The 21,166-nt window shown below is 43.1% G+C and overlaps 2 protein-coding genes across 3 annotated transcripts in view; both read left to right on the plus strand.

Moving 5' to 3' along the window:
• Positions 1-29: 29 nt before the first annotated feature.
• On the plus strand, positions 30-5,558 carry vps18 (VPS18 core subunit of CORVET and HOPS complexes). The gene is made up of 9 exons (XM_041958654.1): positions 30-394; positions 561-702; positions 917-1,008; positions 1,383-1,633; positions 1,826-2,179; positions 2,343-3,605; positions 3,773-3,982; positions 4,170-4,406; positions 4,615-5,558. Exons 1-9 carry the CDS (start codon positions 292-294, stop codon positions 4,909-4,911), a joined length of 2,949 nt encoding a protein of 982 aa, XP_041814588.1. The 5' UTR covers positions 30-291; the 3' UTR covers positions 4,912-5,558.
• Positions 5,559-6,335: 777 nt separating this feature from the next.
• The window catches only part of ino80 (INO80 complex ATPase subunit), a 35,287-nt gene continuing 20,456 nt past the window's right edge, over positions 6,336-21,166 (plus strand). For both annotated transcript variants that reach the window (XM_041958246.1, XM_041958247.1), the window contains exons 1-26: positions 6,336-6,449; positions 7,811-7,876; positions 8,286-8,477; positions 8,685-8,842; positions 9,005-9,072; positions 9,286-9,432; positions 9,545-9,665; positions 9,790-9,995; positions 10,118-10,171; positions 10,310-10,513; positions 10,705-10,909; positions 11,387-11,454; positions 11,546-11,767; positions 12,458-12,538; positions 12,955-13,050; positions 13,916-13,975; positions 14,118-14,260; positions 15,044-15,128; positions 15,213-15,330; positions 15,442-15,527; positions 16,741-16,908; positions 17,152-17,285; positions 17,616-17,683; positions 17,896-17,989; positions 18,253-18,466; positions 21,016-21,156. In XM_041958246.1, coding sequence (XP_041814180.1) covers positions 8,326-8,477; positions 8,685-8,842; positions 9,005-9,072; positions 9,286-9,432; positions 9,545-9,665; positions 9,790-9,995; positions 10,118-10,171; positions 10,310-10,513; positions 10,705-10,909; positions 11,387-11,454; positions 11,546-11,767; positions 12,458-12,538; positions 12,955-13,050; positions 13,916-13,975; positions 14,118-14,260; positions 15,044-15,128; positions 15,213-15,330; positions 15,442-15,527; positions 16,741-16,908; positions 17,152-17,285; positions 17,616-17,683; positions 17,896-17,989; positions 18,253-18,466; positions 21,016-21,156 — 3,093 coding nt within the window. In that variant the 5' untranslated portion in view covers positions 6,336-6,449; positions 7,811-7,876; positions 8,286-8,325. The remainder of the gene's footprint in view (positions 6,450-7,810; positions 7,877-8,285; positions 8,478-8,684; positions 8,843-9,004; positions 9,073-9,285; positions 9,433-9,544; positions 9,666-9,789; positions 9,996-10,117; positions 10,172-10,309; positions 10,514-10,704; positions 10,910-11,386; positions 11,455-11,545; positions 11,768-12,457; positions 12,539-12,954; positions 13,051-13,915; positions 13,976-14,117; positions 14,261-15,043; positions 15,129-15,212; positions 15,331-15,441; positions 15,528-16,740; positions 16,909-17,151; positions 17,286-17,615; positions 17,684-17,895; positions 17,990-18,252; positions 18,467-21,015; positions 21,157-21,166) is intronic.

Raw genomic sequence — 21,166 nt, forward strand, 5'->3', positions numbered from 1 at the left:
TGTCACCTGATTCTCCGCATCCACCCTGTGTTGTGTAGTACGAAGCTAAGCTATCTGTTAGCACGGGTGATTGAAATCTCACTTATTCCTCTTTTTACTGTAGCGAAGTTTATTATTTTCTGAATCTTGCTTCTCAATCCATACGCATGCGTAGAGGGGAAGTAACGTTGCGCTCGCGTGCCGTAAACGGGTGAAAGTTGTGATTGCTAGCTAGCTCTTTAGCTATGTCGTTTTAGGATTTTATCAGTAGAGAACTTAATTTACAGTTAGTGAAACAAGGTACATTTAACAATGGCTTCAATCCTTGACGAGTACGAGGACCTGCAAAACACCAGGCAAAGTGCGCAGCAGCACAGCCGCTTGTCGACCGCCAACATCGGGTTAACACATTCAGGTAGGTCGCCCTCCTCTCTGGAGATGTCCTGTCTGATTAGCTACAAGCAAGGTTGCTATAACGTTATTATTACTCTGTTTTTGGAGTGTTAAAGCGAACATTGCAGTGATTTTGTTGACTAAATGCTTTCACTAACATTGACGCTGTGCTTCTTCCCTAACGTTAGGATTTGTGAACGTGAGACTCGAGGAAGAGAAGCCGATTTTCAACAAGCAGAGGATCGATTTTACTCCGCCGGAGAAGATAAACCATCTTGCGGTCTGCAACAATCAGCTCTGCATGAGTCTGGGAAAGGACACCCTGCTGAGGCAAATAACACCATCATAAGCACTTAAAACACTGTGTTAATGGCCACTAGTGTTTGTATGGTTTTGATTGGATTAGTTTGAGTTACTGGCTGTTCTTCTTTGTGATTGGTACTCAGCTGTTGTTAGCTATAGTTGTTTGTTGGAGCCCGTTCAAAGAGATAATGCAGCTGATACAAGTTGCTGATGCTAATGGTGCATGTTCTGTTCCATACAGGATTGACTTGGCGAAACCAGATCAGCCTAATCAGATTGAATTGGGACGCAAAGATGAAAGTAAAGTGCACAGACTGTTCCTGGACCCCACTGGTGAGACAAACCACAATGCTTATTCAGAGTTCCCTTTGATTGCCCATAGGTCAGAATTAGACATCTGAATGACATAGTTTGTTTAGATGAGACTTTCAGTGAATTTGCCTTCTTTCATATTATTATCTGCAGATGTGTCTCATGCTTTTTTAAATACATATTGATGTATGAACACTGCGTTCGTTAGCTGCATTGAATATTCCATAGTAACTCGTACAATAATATTGACTGCCTCAGAAGCTGCAGCAACAACTCAAGCCCTCACATTAAACACCCAAAGCTGTTATAATATTTATAAGATCACTGTGGCAGTGTCACAGTTATGACTTATTAACAGCAGCAGCTGTATCCTCCTCCATATTTTCCCTCTGCAGGCTCCCATCTGCTGATCAGCCTGAGCACCAGCGAGTGTCTGTACCTCAACAGGAACACACAGAAGGTGCGCAGTCTGTCCCGCTGGAGAGGCCACCTCATCGAGAGCGTAGGCTGGAACAAGCTGCTGGGCAATGAGACCAACACAGGGCCCATCCTGGTTGGCACCAGTCAAGGCATCATCTTTGAGGCTGAGATCTCTGCAGCAGAGGGCAGCCTGTTCAACACCAATCCAGATCAGTACTTCAGACAGGTCAGAGCACGTGTGGTCATCCCTTATATATAGTGTTTAGTATGTGTTATCAAGTTTCAGTGCACAGTTGGTCATGCTTACAGAAAGATTGTTTAAACCTTTCCAACTAGAACAATGTCTGAAAGTGTACCGTATTTTATTTCTTCCTCTTGGTATGCACCTAAACAATAACTTATTCTCTTCCTGGGACAGGTCCACTCTCTGGAGGAGGATGGAAAGCCTGCACCAGTCTGCTGCCTGGAGGTGGAACGGGGCCTGGAGAACAAGTACTTCATCATCGCCACCACTCGCAAACGCCTGTTCCAGTTTGTGGGTAAGGTGGCCGAGGGGTCAGAGCAGCAAGGCCTCAGCTCCATCTTCAGCCAGAACCAGGACCTGCTGCCCAGTTTCCAGGAGTTCCCAGCCAACATGGGCTACAGCGAGATCACTTTCTACACCTCAAAGCTTCGCACCTCCCCTAAGGCATTTGCCTGGATGATGGGTAATGGAGTTCTTTATGGTCAGCTGGACTATGTTAGGCCTGATTCCCTGCTGAGTGATGTACAGGTAAATGTCTATGTGTGAAAATTCCTTTCTTTCAAGGGGTTTAGCTCAAACTAATGCATCTCTGAATAATGTTTCGTTATACCCTCTCAACATTCATCCCTTGTTGTCTTTATCTTTATGTTTCACATACTTTCTCCATATTTCCTCCCTCGCTATCAAACAGGTATGGGAGTACACCCCAGACATTGACCTTACTGCCAACAAGCCCATCTCCATTGTGCTGACACAGTTCCACTTCCTGCTGCTCCTCCATGACAGAGTTAAGGCCATCTGCACCCTGAATGGACAGGTGGTATATGAGGATGTGTTCCCAGATAAATTTGGCTCCCTTAAGAAGATGATCAAAGACCCAGTTGGTGGGTTGGTGTGGATCTACACCGAGCGGGCAGTTTTTCGGTACCACGTCCAGCGAGAGGCCAGGGACGTCTGGCAGATGTACATGAGCATGAATAAATTTGATCTGGCCAAGGAGTACTGCCGTGACCGGCCAGAATGCATGGACATGGTGCTGGCCAAAGAAGCTGAGCACTGTTTCCAGAACAAGCGATACCTCGAGAGTGCCAAGTGCTATGCGCTGACGCAGAACTACTTTGAAGAGATAGCACTCAAGTTCATCGAAGCCAAACAAGAAGAAGCCCTAAAGGAGTTCTTATTGAAGAAACTAAATAATCTGAAACAGAGTGAGAGAACGCAGATCACCTTGCTGGTCACCTGGCTAGCCGAGCTCTACCTGAACCGGCTGGGCCAGCTGGAGAGCGATGGCAACAGCATCATCTTTCAGGAGACCCGTGAGGAGTTTCGCCACTTCCTCAGCAACTCCAAGCACAAGGAGTGCCTGTTCAACAACCGCAGCACCATCTACGACCTGCTGGCCAGCCACGGCAACGTGGACGACATGGTTTACTTCTCAGTCGTCATGCAGGACTACGAGAGAGTGATATCCCACTACTGCCAACATGACGACTACAGCGCTGCTCTGGACGTGCTCTCCAAGCACTGTGATCAGAAGCTTTTTTACAAGTTCTCCCCTGTCCTCATGCAGCATATTCCCAAAAAAGTGGTGGATGCGTGGATTCAGATGGGCAAACGGCTGGACCCAAAGAAGCTCATCCCAGCTCTGATGAACTACAGCCAAATGGGCAGCACCCAGCAGATCAGTGAAACCATCCGCTACATGGAGTTCTGTGTGTACGAGCTGACTGTGACGGAGGAGGCCATCCATAACTACCTGCTGTCGCTCTACGCCAAATATAAGCCGGACTCTCTGCTGTGGTATCTGGAGCAGGCAGGCACACACGCCTCAGAGATACACTATGACTTGAAGTACGCCCTCAGGCTTTGTGCAGAACACGGCTACCTCCGGGCCTGTGTTCTGATTTATAGGATTATGGAACTGTATGAAGAAGCAGTTGATCTTGCTTTACAAGTAAGTTATGCATGATTTTGGGGTCAGCATTATATGTTTGCAAATACAGTCACATACAAAAAATATCCATCTGTTTTTATATAATTATGTTAACCAGATTATTGTCAAGAATCCGAAAAACTTTGACAGAATTTGACACTAAATTGCAATGTATTTGTCATCCATAGGTAGACGTAGACCTGGCCAAGTCGTGTGCAGACCTGCCTGAGGATGATGAGGAGCTGAGGAAAAAGCTTTGGCTCAAGATCGCCCGACATGTGGTGCAGGAGGAGAAAGATGTGAAAAAAGCCATGAACTGTCTGTCCAGCTGCAACCTGCTCAAGATTGAAGACATCCTGCCCTTCTTCCCAGACTTTGTCACCATTGACCATTTTAAGGTCCGTAACTTTCTTGTTTTTGAGATGAACAAGAAATACATTCAAGACAGACAATTAGATTGCATCTATGTCATTATGTGAAGATAGAATTGAAGTATGCTCAGTGTACGGTTAACATACAAACACAAAATATAATACATTACTTCAAATTAATGCACTTTATCATCTGTGAATTTTGGTTTCTCAGGAGGCCATCTGCAGCTCCCTGGAGGAGTACAACCAGCACATCGAGGAGCTGAAGCAGGAAATGGAGGAGGCCACAGAGAGTGCTAAACGCATCAGAGAAGACATCCAGGAAATGAGGAACAAATATGGCGTAGTGGATTCCCAAGAAAAATGTGCTGCTTGTGACTTTCCGTTGCTCAACAGGCCATTCTATCTGTTCCTGTGTGGACACATGTTTCACTATGACTGCCTGTTCCAGGTAACTCTCCCAGGCTGCATCCACACTGCTTTTTTAAATGTCAGTATGTGCCACTGCACAGACAAGATGTTCTCTTTAGCCGTTCTTTAATCACTTTGGTAACTGCCTTATTAAAAATGTCATGTTTGAAACTTAAATGCTATATTTTAAAGATGCCTGAACAACTTTCATGTAGTAATAATTCCCATGTTTTTCTTCTATCTTCTAGGAAGTGACCCCTCACCTGACGGCCTATAAGCAGAGTCGTCTGGAGGAGCTGCAGAAAAAGCTGGCGGCAACCACGCAGTCATCAAAGTCACGCCACCGCCCAGTGCCCAAGGACGAAGCAGACACTTCCAGCCTGGGAAAGGGCAATGCAGGCACAAGCCGTGAGCAGATAAAATCAGACATTGATGACATCATTGCGTCTGAATGCGTGTACTGCGGCGAACTGATGATCAAGTCCATCGACAAGCCTTTCATTGATCCACAGAAATTTGAGGAGGAGAAATCCAGCTGGCTATGAATGAGGCCTCCTCTTCTATCAATGTGAAAAGACTGTGGGCTGTCCACAATCTATATGTCAATGACACGGCACCACCCGAAGGACTGACCCATTCAGTAGATACAGACATTCACCTGATTGCCTGTTGGTAGTGCCTACTGCTGAAAATGGCATTAGCTTCAGTTATTGTCCACAGAATACACTTACATTATTTTGTTGGCAGTATTTGAAGCTGATATAAAGACCTTTGCACTTTGTATGGGAGCATGTAGTAAAAGGTGGACATTGCTAGCAATTATTTGGTGATGTAAAATATTGTCAGGGCTTTCCAGTGCATACAGTGTGCCTGAACCTCTCATTATAATGGTAGAAAAGGATTAAAAAGCTGGAATCAGATATAACTGCACTACACATCTATTGACTACATCAGGTCTTGCACTTGCTTTGTCTATTGGAAAAATTACCTGCACTTAGACGATATCTGTAATTCCTTAGTTCAGTTCAACCACTCTGCTGTACTGGTCTTTGTTTATCTAATAGTAAATGTGGCGCCGATTAACAAAGTGTTATTTCATATATTCACTGTTTTGCAATTCACTCGTGGCACATTAAAGCTTGTCAGTACTGATGAACTGATTATTCTGGTTGTTTAAAGTCTAATAAATTGTGCCTCCATAATACATTGTGTAATAAATATTTAACATATTATTTTAACCATCAGGTGTATTGAGAGAAATAACTACCTATGTATAACTGAATCAGCACATCGAGGATCTGAAAAAGGACATGGACCCTACTTATGCATCTTAGCAGTAAAAAAAAACCCAAAAACTTTTGGGAAAAAGCTGTGGTTTGGAAGAGATTAGTTTTGGCCACTGTGACAGCAAGCATCATTGTTTGGATCTCTACCACTACCATATAGAAAATTTCATGTGTATCAAAAACCATTATCAATATAAATCGAACACAATTGTTCATACATTTGTGCATAAACAGATATATGAAATTAAATTTTTAATTTTAGTTTAGTTGGCTGTAAACACTTAACATCAGAGAACAATTTCATAATTGTCACATTTTATTGTGGCTATCCCAAACTGCCTCACCATACCTAAAACGGAGTTCCCTTCTGGTGACGTAAGACGTAGCTCGGTAATCTTCGCACTGAGCAGACGCTATTAATCGACATCGGAAATTAATCGATAAGTTTGGATAAGTTGTGCATTAAGTGCCCAAAATAACATACTCTATAGACGTGTACCTCGCCTTATTAGAAAAAGTAACCGCTTAGATTTCTTGCCGCAGTTATGTGCTCGGAGACATCGGATAGGCGAGCGTCCCGTTATCTGTGATTGATTCAAACGCCTGCTCCTTGCTGTACCCTCGCCATGGCGTCGTGTCTCTGCTCTCTCAGTAACAGAAAGTGGCCGCCTCTCTGCTGTTGCTGCCGACTCAAAGCTCACAGACTCGCTCGGCGTCTCAAACCGCCATTTTGGAGTCAGAGAACCGAGAGTCGGCAGCAGCGAAGAGAGAGACGAAAAGGGGGACACGGGGCCGAGGTGAGAGACTCCATCGTGGTTGTTATGGCGAAGGAGCAATGGGGGAAGATGGCCGGGAGGGAGAAAGAATTAAAACATGGGGATCATTCGTTCACCAGGCAACCGAGTCCCCGCTCGTGTCCGCAACAGGGGTACGAGAGGCGCGGGCGGAGGGCCTTGCTGTCGCTGAACCGCGACTAGCCTGTTAAAAGAATTGACATTAAACCAATATCATATCTTAATACATTGTTTAGGCAGGGAGGTGGTGGCCTTAAAGAGACAGAACCAATTTGAATACTTCATATTAATGGTGTGAGAGGACGTCTGTGTCAAAGCGCCTCAGTATTTGATAAGCTAACGTCTATGATGAAAAGCTACATTAGACAAGATAGCAAGCATGCAGTTACCCCGCAACAAAGGCTAGGCGTTAAGAAAAACAAGTACCGACGTTAAAACATGTCTTTGGTGTGGTTTAATGAAAACAGTAAGCTGTCAAGTGTGTGTCTAAAGCAGCACCTTGGCGCAATACTATCATTGATTGGAGGCAATGCTACACAGCGAAGCAGCTAACCGCCGTTAGCTGGCAAGCTACAACGCAGTGCGCGATTCAAGGTTAGCTAGGAAGCCCCGGCTAACGCTAGCTTGGATTTGTTGGCTAGCTAAACAGCGCTATAGTGCAGCAAGAGCAACATTATTTAGGGTAACAAAGCTCTCAGGTTTTTCTTCATTGTTATAAAGAAGACCAAACTCCTGCTTTAGTTCTTTTCATCCTTCTTTTCACGCGAGGCAGAGAACTTGTCTCAGAAAGACAAGTGAATGTGTAAAGTTAATGTGTGGTAATTACAGAGGACAACGGATTTAACTTTGCCTTGTTGCTAATCGTCACTGTCAAAACAGTTGCTTGCACACTCAAAAATGAATTGTTAGCTTCAAAAACATTGTAATACTTGGTTAAGTCGCATTTATACTAGACTTGGTGACATATAAATCTTTAAATTTATCCAGTCTGACCTTTTAATAAACTGAATTGACTCTCATAAAAGTAGTATGCAGTATAACGGCCTTGTGTGTCATACAAACGAGTTAACAACTCTTTGAAAAAAAAAAGCACGAACAATTTAGAGACACATTAGTGTTGCAGAGCTGTAATTTAATTTTTTTCAGTATTTTTAAATTGTTTATATTTTTTAACGTTTTTGTTCTTATTTAAAGTTCAGTATTTGAATTTTAAGAGCACACGGCAGAACTCAAGATGTCAGTATCACACAGTGAAACTCCACATAAACAGAACACAATGTGAAAGAGCACTAGTTCCTCATAACAACACTTTACTATTGTCATGCGGTTATTGTCATGTGTGTGACTGGTTTCTTCTTTTCTAGGGGGCTTTCACCTTTGTTTGATCTTTAATCTTGGAATCAAGAATAATGGCGTCCCTTACTGAGAAGGTAGGTCCACTGTTTATACTGTATTTTGCTCAATGATCCATGCATAGTTTGTTATTTGGACTAAAGGGCCATTTTGATACATGGAAGAATATGAGATGTATGTCGCGATTGAGAGGTGAGTAACCAGGCCAGGAGGAGAGTATCTCCAACAAGCCGGACAGAAAATTTGTTTTGGGAAAGTGAAGTAAAAACTCAGCAACTGCTTATGAATGTCTCATGAGTCATTTACAAATCCTTTAAGTGGTATGAACCAACATACCACCAGTTCTTGCTATGATTTAGATGACTAACAATAAAACAGCTTACTCATCCCATAGTTAAGAGCACCGTGTCCTGTAGTGCTCGCTCTGACCTCGTGGCATCTGTGTGTTCCTTTATTTCTGTCTCCTCTCTGCTTCTCTCTTGTCAGTAAAAGTTGCGGCCCTGCTGGGCAGAGGTGTCTGTGTTGCATGGCGTCAGGGCAGGGTGGCCGGCCGGAGGTTGGAGCATCAGGGAGCTCTGCCCTGGCCAAACCTCTCTACCTGCAGCGCTTGGAGAGAACCCTGAGGTTGGACAGTTTCCTGCGACAGACCGCCGCCATCTTCAACGGAGACATTACCAGGTACAAGCGCAATGGAGATGGAGCGCACATACACTTTTTTTGTTATTAAACTCCGGTTTGTCCCTGAGGATATTCTATGATCAGTTTCTGTAGGTGCTGCAGTTTAAAGGTGCATCATACTTGGATGTAGAGATTAGTGCTCTAAATGATATTTTCTTGCTTTTGGGCAAATGGTGGACTTACAGCTATATATTTCTCATGTTCCAGTGATGACAGTGATGACAGTGACGGTGCATTGGGGACGGGCTTGTCCCTGGATCCCTCTACTCAGCATACAGCTTTGAGTGTGAAGAGTGAGCCATGTGAGCAAGGGGATGGGCTTGCAGAGGGAAAGCCCCTAAACGGGGTTCTGCTGCAAGGAAAAGGTGCGATACCCAGAGAGATAGTAATATTTATGTTATGCACATATGCACACACATATACTACACATGCACACCCTCACTTTTGTCATGTAACTGTTCACGGAAGATACCGTTCATGCCCATTAGTATCATGTGATGTTTCTTCTCTCCCTGTACACTCCACAGACCAAAAGGCAGATAAAACTAGCTTCTACAATTTCTCCAAGCTGAAGAAGAACAGGAAATGGCTCAAGGTACTTTATAGACATATTCTCCATTGTACAGATTTAAACATTCTGTTGATTAATATTGCATAAATGACTAATAGATTAATAGATCATGATCATTAGTTGTAGCCCTGCTACTAATGTCATTCAGAACATGTGCTGTGCTCTTTCTTACACATAGTGTGTATATTCATGTGAACACCCTCAGCTTCCACGATGTTCCTCTTCTGTCTCCTGCAGAGTATCCTGTTGAGTGACGACACCACAGACTCAGACACAGACTCAGATGACTCTGACTTCAGTTTGTCTCGGGAGGAACTTCATGACATGCTGAGGCTACATCGCTTCACCAGGCAGCATCAGAGCAAGTTCCACTCTGACCGGGAGGTACAACCGTACACACACAAATACAGTGGCCTGTCAAAATTCGAATACCTCTGACATGTGTTGTTGTAATGTCGTCATTGTATTTTTTTCATCGGTGTATATTTCCCTGCAGCTTCACCAATATCAATACTACAGCACAGGACTCCTCTCTACTCATGACCCCTTCTATGAGCAACAGCGCCACCTACTGGGCCCAAAGAAGAAGAAAATCAAAGATGAGAAGAAATTCAAGGGTAAAGACAAAAAAAATCCCTGGAATCTGTGTCAGTGTCACAAAACAAAAATAACTGAATAATTTCTGGCATAGTTGATTTGCCAGAAGATTTTAGATTGATTTCCATGTGCTTTTTTTATCAGCCAAACTTAAAAAGGTGAAGAAAAAGAAAAAACGGGGAGAAGGAGAGTTTCTGGATGAGGGGCGTCCTTATGTCACTAAGATCTTTGCAAAGTTTTCCCATGATGCTCCGCTTCCCATGGTGAAGAAGAAGCATCTCACCATTGAGCAGCTGAATGCACGGCGACGTAAGGTCTGGCTCACGATCGCAAAAAAGGAGATCCCCAAGGTTAGTATGCATGGCGCTGATAAACAGAGGGTCAAACACTCACGCTCATGAATTTTTGGTGGAAAGTTCACATTTTTTATGGTTATTAGTCCTAATTATCCTGATTATACCTATTATTGCAGTCTTTTAAGCAGAAGACGTCTGCAAAGAACTTGGTGTTGACCAATGCTAAAAAGGTAAGTGAAGTGTGTCACACTACTGTGTTGTTAAAATGAACTTTTAAAGGTTTTACTGCAACTCTTCGTTTCCTGATTGTGCAACAGTAAGTTGTAGATTAAGCACAATGTTTAACCTCAGTTTTGTTTTCCCTCTAGTTGGCTCATCAGTGCATGAGAGAGGTTCGACGTGCAGCTATCCAGGCCCAAAAGAACTGCAAGGAGACGTTACCTCGTGCTCGTCGCCTCACCAAGGAGATGATGCTTTACTGGAAGAAATATGACAAAGTGGAGAAGGAGCACAGGAAGAGGGCAGAGAAGGAGGCCCTGGAGCAACGTAAACTGGATGAAGAGATGAGAGAAGTAGGTGGAATGAAAATTGTTGCATTTAGAGGTGCCCCATTTGGCTTTTGCTTTTCATGGCAACTTTTTTAATGGCAATATTTGCATCAGTATAAGTTACACATGAAAAAACATGAGAGTTTTAAATTAAAGTTTTAAAGTGTCAAGATTTTGATTATTACACAAAAGCATGCCGTTATTATCTCTCACAGGCCAAACGTCAGCAGCGTAAGCTGAATTTCCTCATCACCCAGACGGAGCTGTATGCTCATTTCATGAGCGGTAAAGCCAGCATGGGGAGTCCAGAGGGAGATACAGCTCAGGAGGAAATTCTGAGAAAGCTGGAAGACACTGCAGCGCAGAGACAGATTGACATTGGAGGAGGCGTAATGGTCAACATGGGACAGGAGGACTATGGTATGAGTGGCTCGGTCAAGTTTATTCTGTTACTGGAGCAGAGTCAGCCAGTAACTGAAACTCAGTATTAATGGTTGATTTTTGTATGCTTAAAGTCCCTTTGAGGAACTGTTGACAAAGTACCTCAGAATATGTCAGTATCTAATTAAATCCCAAATGGACCAACTGTCATTATATTTATTAGCTCTTCAGCTATTTCTGTCTGTAAATCATATTTCATGTTTTCCCTTCCCCACAGTTTTTATGTGCTGTTGAGCAGTTGGGATATTTGTGCAGTGAACTACTAGAAATATGAAGCAGGCCGTTTAGGAATCATTGTTTGTCGACCAATGATGATATTCTGCAATTAATTTTCTGACTGATTAGAAAATACAAGGTAATATTTTCTTTTAGAATTGCTTTAGACTTGGCAGTGTGCCTTTGTGTATGGCAAAGAGATGTGGGATTGATCTGTTTTATGCATGTATGTGATTTCAGATAGTGAACACTACAAGTCCCAGGCCTTGAGGAATGCCCAAGAAGCCTACCAGATTCATCAAGAGAAAGTAAGTTCATACGAACGCACGTCCACAGACACACTCGCTCACTCACTCTACCCTGTCCATACCGTGCTAATCCCCAAACCTCTCCCTGTAGACGCGGATGTTTGATGAGGAGGCTAAGGACAGCCGCAGTGCGTCGCTACATGCAGCTTGTGGCTCATCCTTGGGTGTCGGCTCTGGCTTTGGAGAGAGCTACAGCCTTTCCAACCCATCCATCCACGCAGGTGAAGACATTCCTCAGCCCACCATCTTCAACGGCAAACTCAAGGGTTACCAACTGAAGGGCATGAACTGGCTGGCCAACCTCTATGAACAGGTACCCACGTCTGCCTCTGTCATTATTTTTATGTCTTGAAATATGGCAATATTTTCTTCTTCTTTCTTTCACTTGGCATTGTGTTTGTGGCTAGAGGTATGAATTGCTAAAAGAGTTCAATGTGAGAGTTACTGATGTTGCGTTAGAACAACCTGGAGTTGTAAGAATTATCCTCACTCATTAGCAGGGCTGTCAGAATTAACCAAAGATGATGTTCGATCATTCCCTCTAAACAAAAAACACGCACGTTTGTTTTTGCATGTTATGTCTGTTAGAGGGAAAACTCATATGAGGAGAGACATACTACTTTTATATTATTACAACATAAACATGTCCTTCAAAAGATCAACATACTTACACACAAATTTAGACTATTTATTGACCGCTCGTCTCACTAGATCTGCAGTGATTATTTTTTTATCACTTAGTCTATCGAAAGAAAAATAATGGCCAACTATTTTGATAACTAATTAATCGCTCCAGTCATTTTTCCAACAAAAAGAGCCAAACATTTGCTGGTTCCACATTCTTAGCTGTAAGGATTTGCTGCTTTTCTTACTTATTTATGAGAGTATAAGAAGAGTCTTCTTTGTCATTGCATGGCATTGTTTGTGGATTCCATATTAGTATGTGCTTACTTACACACATAGAATTATTTATTTTTTCCTCTGTTTTCTTCTTTGTCTGCAGGGAATCAATGGAATCCTGGCAGATGAGATGGGACTGGGGAAGACGGTCCAGAGTATAGCCCTGTTGGCACACCTGGCAGAGGTGAGAGGGCAGTAGGCCAAAGGGCTTCTTTCACCACACACGTCCAAAAAGCTTTGTGGAATATTCAATTGTCTCTGCTGTCCTTACTGAAAACATCCAACATCCAGCTTCTTTGTGCACCTGCATCCTTTAAAGAGTCCCTTGTTTCTGGCCGTGCTTTTCATTGAATGACTCATACGACTTATTTCATTGTTGCGAGTAGCTGATTTGTAGATCGTTCGGTCTCTTAACACCAAAAGGTGACAAAGTGGAATTTAGGGGAAATGTGTGCTTTTCAGTGTTGAACCGTGTCTGGCAGGAAGACGCATGGCGCGTTCCTCCAGGGCTTCCTGTTATTGGGTGGTCACACATGCACATACAAAGAGCACCTGTTGTGGCGGCTGATGGTGTATTCTCTTCTAACTGTTCCTGCACAGAGAGACAACATCTGGGGTCCATTTCTGATTATCTCTCCTGCATCCACACTCAACAACTGGCACCAGGAGTTCACCCGCTTTGTGCCCAAATTCAAGGTAAGAGTCCACAACGCTGCTGAGTGAGCGCAGTAGCGGAAACACCTGCAAAATCATGTCCGCAGGAATCCTGGCATCCTCATGTCTACTCTTCTTTTTAGTTGTTTTCAGCCCTCTAATGAACGCAGTGTTGTGTTGGTTTGTGAGAAATTCTGTCAAACATCTGAGAACTAACGAGGATAAGGCATGTCTAGAACTATTCATCAGGGGGCGGTGTTGCTCTGGGCGCTGGTGTCAATGCCTGTGTTAACGCTGTTTATACTTGGATTGTTCATTGGCCACAAATCCTTCTTTTTGCCTGTGTAAACCGGCCCCCGACAAGCAGTGCGTATTCTTGAATGTCAAAAAAAAACATTTACCATTTAAAAACATATCAATATGTCGGCTATCCTTGTGTGCGCATGTACACACCATAATACGCACGACTCTTTTGTTGTGCTCAACCCTCAACTTTGTCCGTTTTTCTCTGCAAGTTTGAAAATAAATCAATTCCAGTCTGTTTTGCTAATGAGGTGTGAAAAGACCCTATTACACATTTTGAAGATAAGCTTCCTGAACACTCAAAGCAAGACTGACGGAAAACAATGGAATACCAGCGTGTGCTGAGCGATGTAATGATGTGTAAATCTTTTCATGTCACATTTTACATCAACAGCTCAGCAAGTGGAGCAGTGATTCAGACATGATGCTATGCTTAAGTGTTTCCTCTGGGAACATCCCAGCAGCTCTGTTTTTGTTTTACATTGCTCAGTGCAAATATAAGTGTTTTGGAAAGGTTTGAATATAGTTCTGGAAAAATGGATCCACACACAACTCACAACTTCCTGTTTCCCCTTCATTTAAACTTTGCTGACTTGTCCGCCAGGTGTTACCATACTGGGGGAATCCTCATGATCGCAAGGTGATTCGAAAATTTTGGAGCCAGGTAAGGAAGAGATGACAAGGATGATGATTATTAGCACAGAGTTGTGACGATACAATCGATCTTGGTCAATAGATGCTGTTCTCAGGTCTGTATTCCTAGTCTGTAACCACATTTGTACCCATGTTTGTCCACTCTTCAATAGAAAACCCTTTACACACAAAACGCACCATTCCACGTGGTGATCACAAGCTACCAGCTGGTGGTCCAGGATGTCAAGTACTTTCAGAGGGTCAAGTGGCAGTACATGGTTCTGGATGAGGCCCAGGCACTGAAAAGCAGCACCAGGTAAAACCTCAACATGGCTGCTGAGCCATCATGTGATGCTATATTCCCAAAACACATTGCAGGGTTCCTGTGGTTCAAATGTGTTGGTGCTTGATATTGGATTTATTTACTGTACTTTATAATTCTCCTTTATCAGTATGCATACTGGTGTATTATAAATTTAATATACATTTTCCAAATTTTCTCATAGTTTTATGGATGATTGCTGCATTTTTTCAATCCCACATTCAACCACTACTTTCTGCAGATAAACACACCATCCAGAAGTCTTGACTAATCTAGTTTTGTGTAGTTATATACTGCTTTAATAATGAAACACAAAAAACATGCTGTGTGTATAACATATGTAACAGTGGGTTTCAAGTCTCTGCTCTGCTCTGCAGGTTAATTTCTATACCTTGTTAACATGAACAGAACCCGGTCTTTCTTTTAAATAGGTTTAATGTGAAATTTTAGAATAAACTGGCTGGAATAAGCAGAACAGCAATATTGCTCCGTAAATCATTTTGAATTCAGCAAAATGTCTGAAAAGCTAAAAAAATAAAGCTGTTCATCTCTGTAACTACATAAGTATGTGTCAATTCATGCCTCTTGGAGACTGTCCAAAATCTACAAAACTAGTCACAAAATATCTTGAAATGAGAAACGTACACTGGTGTATGAACGGTGCTCCACACTTTGAGTAATTGGTGTGATTACAGTGCTGTTATATAAACACCATTAACTCATGGAGTTGTTGCACTAGATCTCCAGTCGTTAACCGTGTCCCTTTTGTGTTTTCAGCGTTCGGTGGAAAATCCTTCTGCAGTTCCAGTGTCGAAACAGACTGCTGCTCACTGGGACGCCCATCCAGAACACGATGGCTGAGGTGAGCTGTGTGTGCGTGTGTGTGTGTGTATTCATGTGAGCAAGACAGAATTGTTGATGACCGTATGTTATTACTGTCCCTCAGCTGTGGGCCCTGCTGCACTTCATCATGCCTACGCTGTTTGATTCCCACGAAGAGTTTAACGAGTGGTTCTCCAAGGACATTGAGAGCCATGCTGAAAACAAGTCGGCCATCGATGAGAGTGAGTACAAGAAAAGCTCATCTGCACGGAGGGAATTCTTTCATTTCTGCTCACCGTTGCGTGTGATTCGTTCTTTGGCTAAACTTTGATTGTTTGATGTTTGTGTTTCAGACCAGCTTTCCAGACTGCACATGATCCTGAAGCCTTTCATGCTGCGCCGAATCAAGAAGGATGTGGAAAACGAGCTCTCAGACAAGGTAGAGGAGCGAATTTTCTATGTGCTTGCAGAACCAAACTTCTTGTCCAGAGCTGTGCATTTAAAAGGACAAAAAAATAGCTTTTTCTGTATTAAGATTCTGGTGTATGATCGCACAAAATCGTATAGTTTATATAACACCATTCAAAAAATGCAACATTCTGCTTTGTCAATACCATGTAGCTCTAATGCTTTCCTCTTCTGTTTAAACCTGCACCCTATCTCCCTCTCTCTCCCTGTACACCTCACACACACACACACACACACACACACACAGCGTTGTAATAGGCTTGTGAGTGATGCTTGTGCTGGCAGATCCTCCTGACAGATGTTGGACTCTGGGTCGCTCGCTGTCACATGCGGCACACACATACTCACTCACACACTGTGGGAGTCTGGATACACAGAGTCAGTGGAATGGCAGAGTTCACGGCTCCCCCACATCTGTCTTTTTTGCTTTCCCCTCGCACCCACATGCAGTCCTGCCAGCCCGCTTCCTTTTTCTTCCCCACTCTTGTTGGTTTGTCTTGTTTTGTCAGCACAGTTCACTCGTGGTTCATGGTCAGCTTTTTACGGATTTGTTGCTGTTCAGTTGCACTGGTTTCATCAAAGCGGGGCACTAGATCAAACCAGAGATTTTTAATGTGTGTTTAAAGAATGTGGGTCAAGCTGGGCATGAAGTTTGCACCCGTATATTTATTCTTTTGGTTGAGCCCATGTGAAAATACTGTGTGTGTGTGTGTTGTAATGGAGGCATAATATAGCAATAATGCTGAATCGTTTGTCTTTACTGAAGCCACAACTTTTACTTTGAAAATCAATCTTTTTATAAAACAGGTCCAATTGAGGACATTGCCATTTGTTGTTGTCTTATGACGGAGCCTTCTTTTTTGTTTCCTTTCATACTACAAGGCAGTCATTTAGTCGTCACTCTAAATGCCCTGAACTTATCAAAAAAAATTCCAGGAAACCATAGATGGTTTTCAGTGTCACTGGCCCAGTGCAGATCCATTTTTATGTTCTAATCATTCGAGGACGTAAAAAACGTAAAATAATAAGGGGTCAGATAACTACTAGAATTGCAGGTACTTCTCTATAAGCTCTAAGCACTAAGAGGAATGTGACGACTGTAATGACAGTGCAGGTTTGTGTGTATCTGGATATTAATTGGTTTAAGACCTTTTAAACACACTTGTCCTACTCCCCGTCTACAGATTGAGATCCTGACATACTGCCAGCTGACATCGCGGCAGAGGCTGCTCTACCAGGCTCTGAGGAACAAGATCTCTATTGAGGATCTGCTGCAGTCCTCCATGGGCACGGCCCAGCAGGCCCACAGCACCACCTCCTCCCTCATGAACCTGGTCATGCAGTTCAGGAAGGTACTGCACGACGGCATTTCCAGCTCAGAAATATAGCACAACAGCTTTGATTATTTTGTCTGACGCAGCAGTCATGATGATTGATCACAGTTGTTAGTCCTAATGATTTGAGGATCATTTTAAGTATCATATTATCAATGGTCTGAACTCTGAAAACCGAGATCTACAGTTACAGCATAAGCACTAACAGCGTCCGTTTTGCCTGTTTTTCTAAACACACTGTCTGTGTCTGTGTATGTGTAGGTGTGTAACCACCCTGACTTGTTTGAGCGCCAGGAGACACGCTCTCCTTTCCACATGTCTCTCAAGCCCTACATCATGTCGAAGTTCCTCTACCGTCATGGCCTCGTCCACGCACACAGACAGGCCAAAAACAAGTAAGTTCGTCCACACAGAAGAGCTCACAGACACACTTGATCCTGACAAGTAACCTGAAACCCAATGAAAACAGGTCAATCAAAATTTTTACAAGCGTTGGTTGTAGGTTTATATTTGAAATTACTGTGTAAAATGCTGTCAGGTGTATGTATTTTCTTAGAAATAATTTGTTCTTGTGCACATTTGCTGATTTGGGAGTTGCAAAAGTCTATTATCCAAATTATAGCTATTAGTACTGAGAAATGTTATGGGCAGACTGGTATCAGACCCATCTAATCTTTTTCTCACATTCAGTGGTGTAACTCAGTGTGTCTCTACATCCTTTTCAGATTACTTCAAGTGCTGTTGTCTCCCTTCTCTCCAAATCACATCCAGCAGTCTCTTTTTCACAGAAAAGGTGAGCACGTATGGAGCTTTGAATTCAGACAGTTTGTTTTCTCGTCTGAAAGAATCTCTTTCATTTGACATTCAATCCTCAATTTCACCCCAGTTCCTCTCTTCCCCGGCCTTTTCTCCCTATTTGTTATTTCCACATTTTCTCTTCTTATCTTTTTTTTTCGTTGTTTAGTCTCATATTCTTCATTCTGTATTCTGTTTTTACTGTTCCAGGTGATGACAAAGGAAGCTGTTTCTCCTTCCTGCGGTTCATCGACGTGTCACCAGCTGAGATGTCCAATCTCATGCTGCAAGGCACCTTAGTGAGGTGGGCTTTAAGTTTCCATCTTCAGATCTGTTTCTCTCTTTGTCTTTCTTTCACTTCAAAAAGTAAAGTCCACCCTGTCCAAATGTCTCTTCGCAAGACACCAAATGTTCAACAGCTCTGGAGGTGCTATGCTGTGGTCGACTGCCCTCTGCGAGTCTGATAATTAATAATGACGAACTTTATGCACTAGTTATAGTGATAGCAGAGTTTTTCTATAAGTCCTTTGTAATTTAATTTTTCCTCTCCGACCTCTTTTTTCACAGATGGTTAGCTCTTTTTCTGTCCCTCAAAGCTGCATATCGGCTCCGCTATCAGCGCCTGTTTGGCCTTGAGGGAGGTCAGGAGGAAACCAGAGACTTGCAGGGGGGCGAAGGGAGGTCACAGCCCAGGAGTAAGTGTCTGTCTCACAAGGACCTCATTCTGTGGCTGAACAGACCCACCAGTTTCCCAAACACGCACACCAGCCCTGTCCTACAGGTAAGCAACACACCAGACACACTCACACTAAAGTCTATGCCTAAGAGGAGCTGTACATGAGGGTGTGTGACAGAGAAGTGAGGCATGTGCGGCTAGTGATGCTGAAATTGTCCCCAGAGCATCAGTCAGTGTTTGGCCACACAGCTTGCTCTCTGCCCCAGGTTTCCTCTCCCTCCTCTGGGATCCAGTGTGGAACCCAATCTCTCTGTAGACCTGTGACCCAGTAACACTGTCCTCCCTCCCTCTATGCAACCCGAGTGTCTGTGCAGCCATCGATCTGCCCCTCTGCTGTCATGTAGAGACATGTAGAGAAAAGCCACGTTTTCAAGATTTAAAAAGTGTTTGCTTTCAAGGAGACTAAAGGAAAAGCCCTTTTGTTGAGTCAGTCTCTCGTACACATCAATTTTCTAGAAATTTGTCATGCCACATCTACTGTGTCACATCAGTATGTTTTTTTATGGTATTGTAGTTTATTTTTTCTCTTGCACACATAATAAACCACAATTTAAATCACGCATAACTCCTGTTTATTGATGGTGCGGTGTGATATCAAAGCAGTTTGGCTGAAAGCTGTTCTTTCAGTGCCTCAGTGGCTCTGATGCTTACAGGAAACACTTGGCAATCATAATAGTTGGAGTTCGTGTGGGTTAGATAAATGGCAGCTTTTACACAGCACTGATGTATTGCCGCTGGTTCACGGGAGACATGGTAAAATCAGGAAATGAGTGGTGCATTTTTTTTGTTCCATCAAACCATTCTGGTAGCTTAGCAGTCTGCGCAAATGTAGCACACCGCAGTTTATTTCATCTGCACTCAAATGCTTTCGTATGTGTTGGATTCTGCATCTGAGAACCGCAGGGTTACATCGTGACTGCACATATTTCCTCCATTTTTTGTATTATTTGGCACTATGGACATCTAATTATCAGTTAGAAAGAGAGAGTGCAACACATAGGTGCCAGTTTAAATATACAGGCCACCTCAGAAAAAAAAGAAAAGCTAACAGCTGCAGCCTGCAAATACACCACAAGGTCACTGCTGCAGGAGCAGTTTAGTCATTGTGCTGAGCTAAAAAAAAACATTAAAAACACATCCCATCAAATCTTTCACCCAGCAAACAGTTACCCATTGGCAGATGTGTATCTCATTGCCACCCTCTACCAATTCTAACTTAAGCTGCTGGGTGGAAAATACTCTGAAAATGCTGTCGGGGTAATTTCATCCTCCTCTTCCTCTCCTCTCCTCCTGGCCTCATCACACTGAGTCAGGCTGCTGCCTAGCGTCTTAGGTTCCCCCCTGGAGCGGCTTAAGGAACGAAAGAGCAGAAAAACCTTAAGGAGCAAGTTCAAATATGAGAGAAAGGGAAAAACTTACAGACACACCGAGAGCTAATACTGCATGTGTACTGTGTGACCGCACTGACCCCAGACTCCCACTTGAGCTTCTAGAAATTACTCACTCCCACAGCTTATGCCAACTTCTTTCAACTCCTCATTTTTCTTTTGAAGCGGTGTGTAGCTGCTGCACAGTGCCTCCTCTCTCTGCTTGGCTCATCGCTCTCTGGCTGTGTACTTGACAGTGTGGTCAGCGGTGCCTTCAGCTTTCCTGCTGCTCCTGTTGAGGGATTGAGTGAACCAGGCACCTCTGAATACCTCCTTAACATGTTTTACTCATACATCCTTGGGGCACTGCTTCAAATGTGTTCTCTGTCCCACTCTCAGTCTCTCCTGTCTATCCCAACATGAAATACATCTATTTTTGATATATACTTGATGTAATTGGATATTATATGCGTGTCATTCAGTATGTATTACACTCGCTGTTTGAAGCTGAGAAATGAGCACTTGCTAACTCATGCTGCAGTTGACCTGAGGCTGACTGGAAAGGATGTCCTTTTATAAACTCTGCCATTAGATGGCACTGTGTATCCACCATTTCTGTGGCTCCATATGGCACACGGTAACATACACATAACATTTATACATTCCTTTAACACCTACCACTGCATTATACTTGAATTATTCAGCATTATCTCATCAGCAGCAACCTTCGCTCAAAATGTATGCATAATGTATGCTGTTGCAGAAAGGATTACATGATCAGGCATGCAGTTTATCTTGTAACACATGCAACTAAACTCATGTAAGCTGCATAATCGTATGTTTTACATAACATTTTAAGCATTGAGCTGAAATTTTATATAACATTTCAGGCATGTCGGCAGACAACAACAACATATTTCCCGTCGGAGCAGTTTGCGCTGCACTCACTAATCTTTGTGTGTTTCCATTTGTTTACTTATGTTTTGCAGCACCTCTCACTTTTGCATTTTGTATTTCCTATAATTTGACGATAATGTTTTCTTCAATCTCCCACTTTAATCAAAGCAAGAATCAGTGCAGCAGGAGGCGTAACATCAGCTGTGATGTTTTCAAAATTGCTTGCAATTCAATACATTTCGCTACTCAGATATAATCACTGTATTTGTGAAGTTTTGGCCGTAATGAAACAGGATAGTAGTGTAGATTTTGTGTGTGTTTGTGTTTCAGGACCTGGTGTTCACAGCATTCAGGCCCGGTATCCTGGGACACACAGACGTGATGATACACAGTCGAAACTCTGCCACCTCCTCGCTGCGGCCTTGTCAGCCCACATTGCCACCAAAGTTCCTGCTAGCTGCCACGCCCAGGGTATGTGAAT

This window comes from Chelmon rostratus, chromosome 18 (assembly GCF_017976325.1).
Source record: "Chelmon rostratus isolate fCheRos1 chromosome 18, fCheRos1.pri, whole genome shotgun sequence".
In the NCBI taxonomy this organism is placed as follows: Eukaryota; Metazoa; Chordata; class Actinopteri; order Chaetodontiformes; family Chaetodontidae; genus Chelmon; species Chelmon rostratus.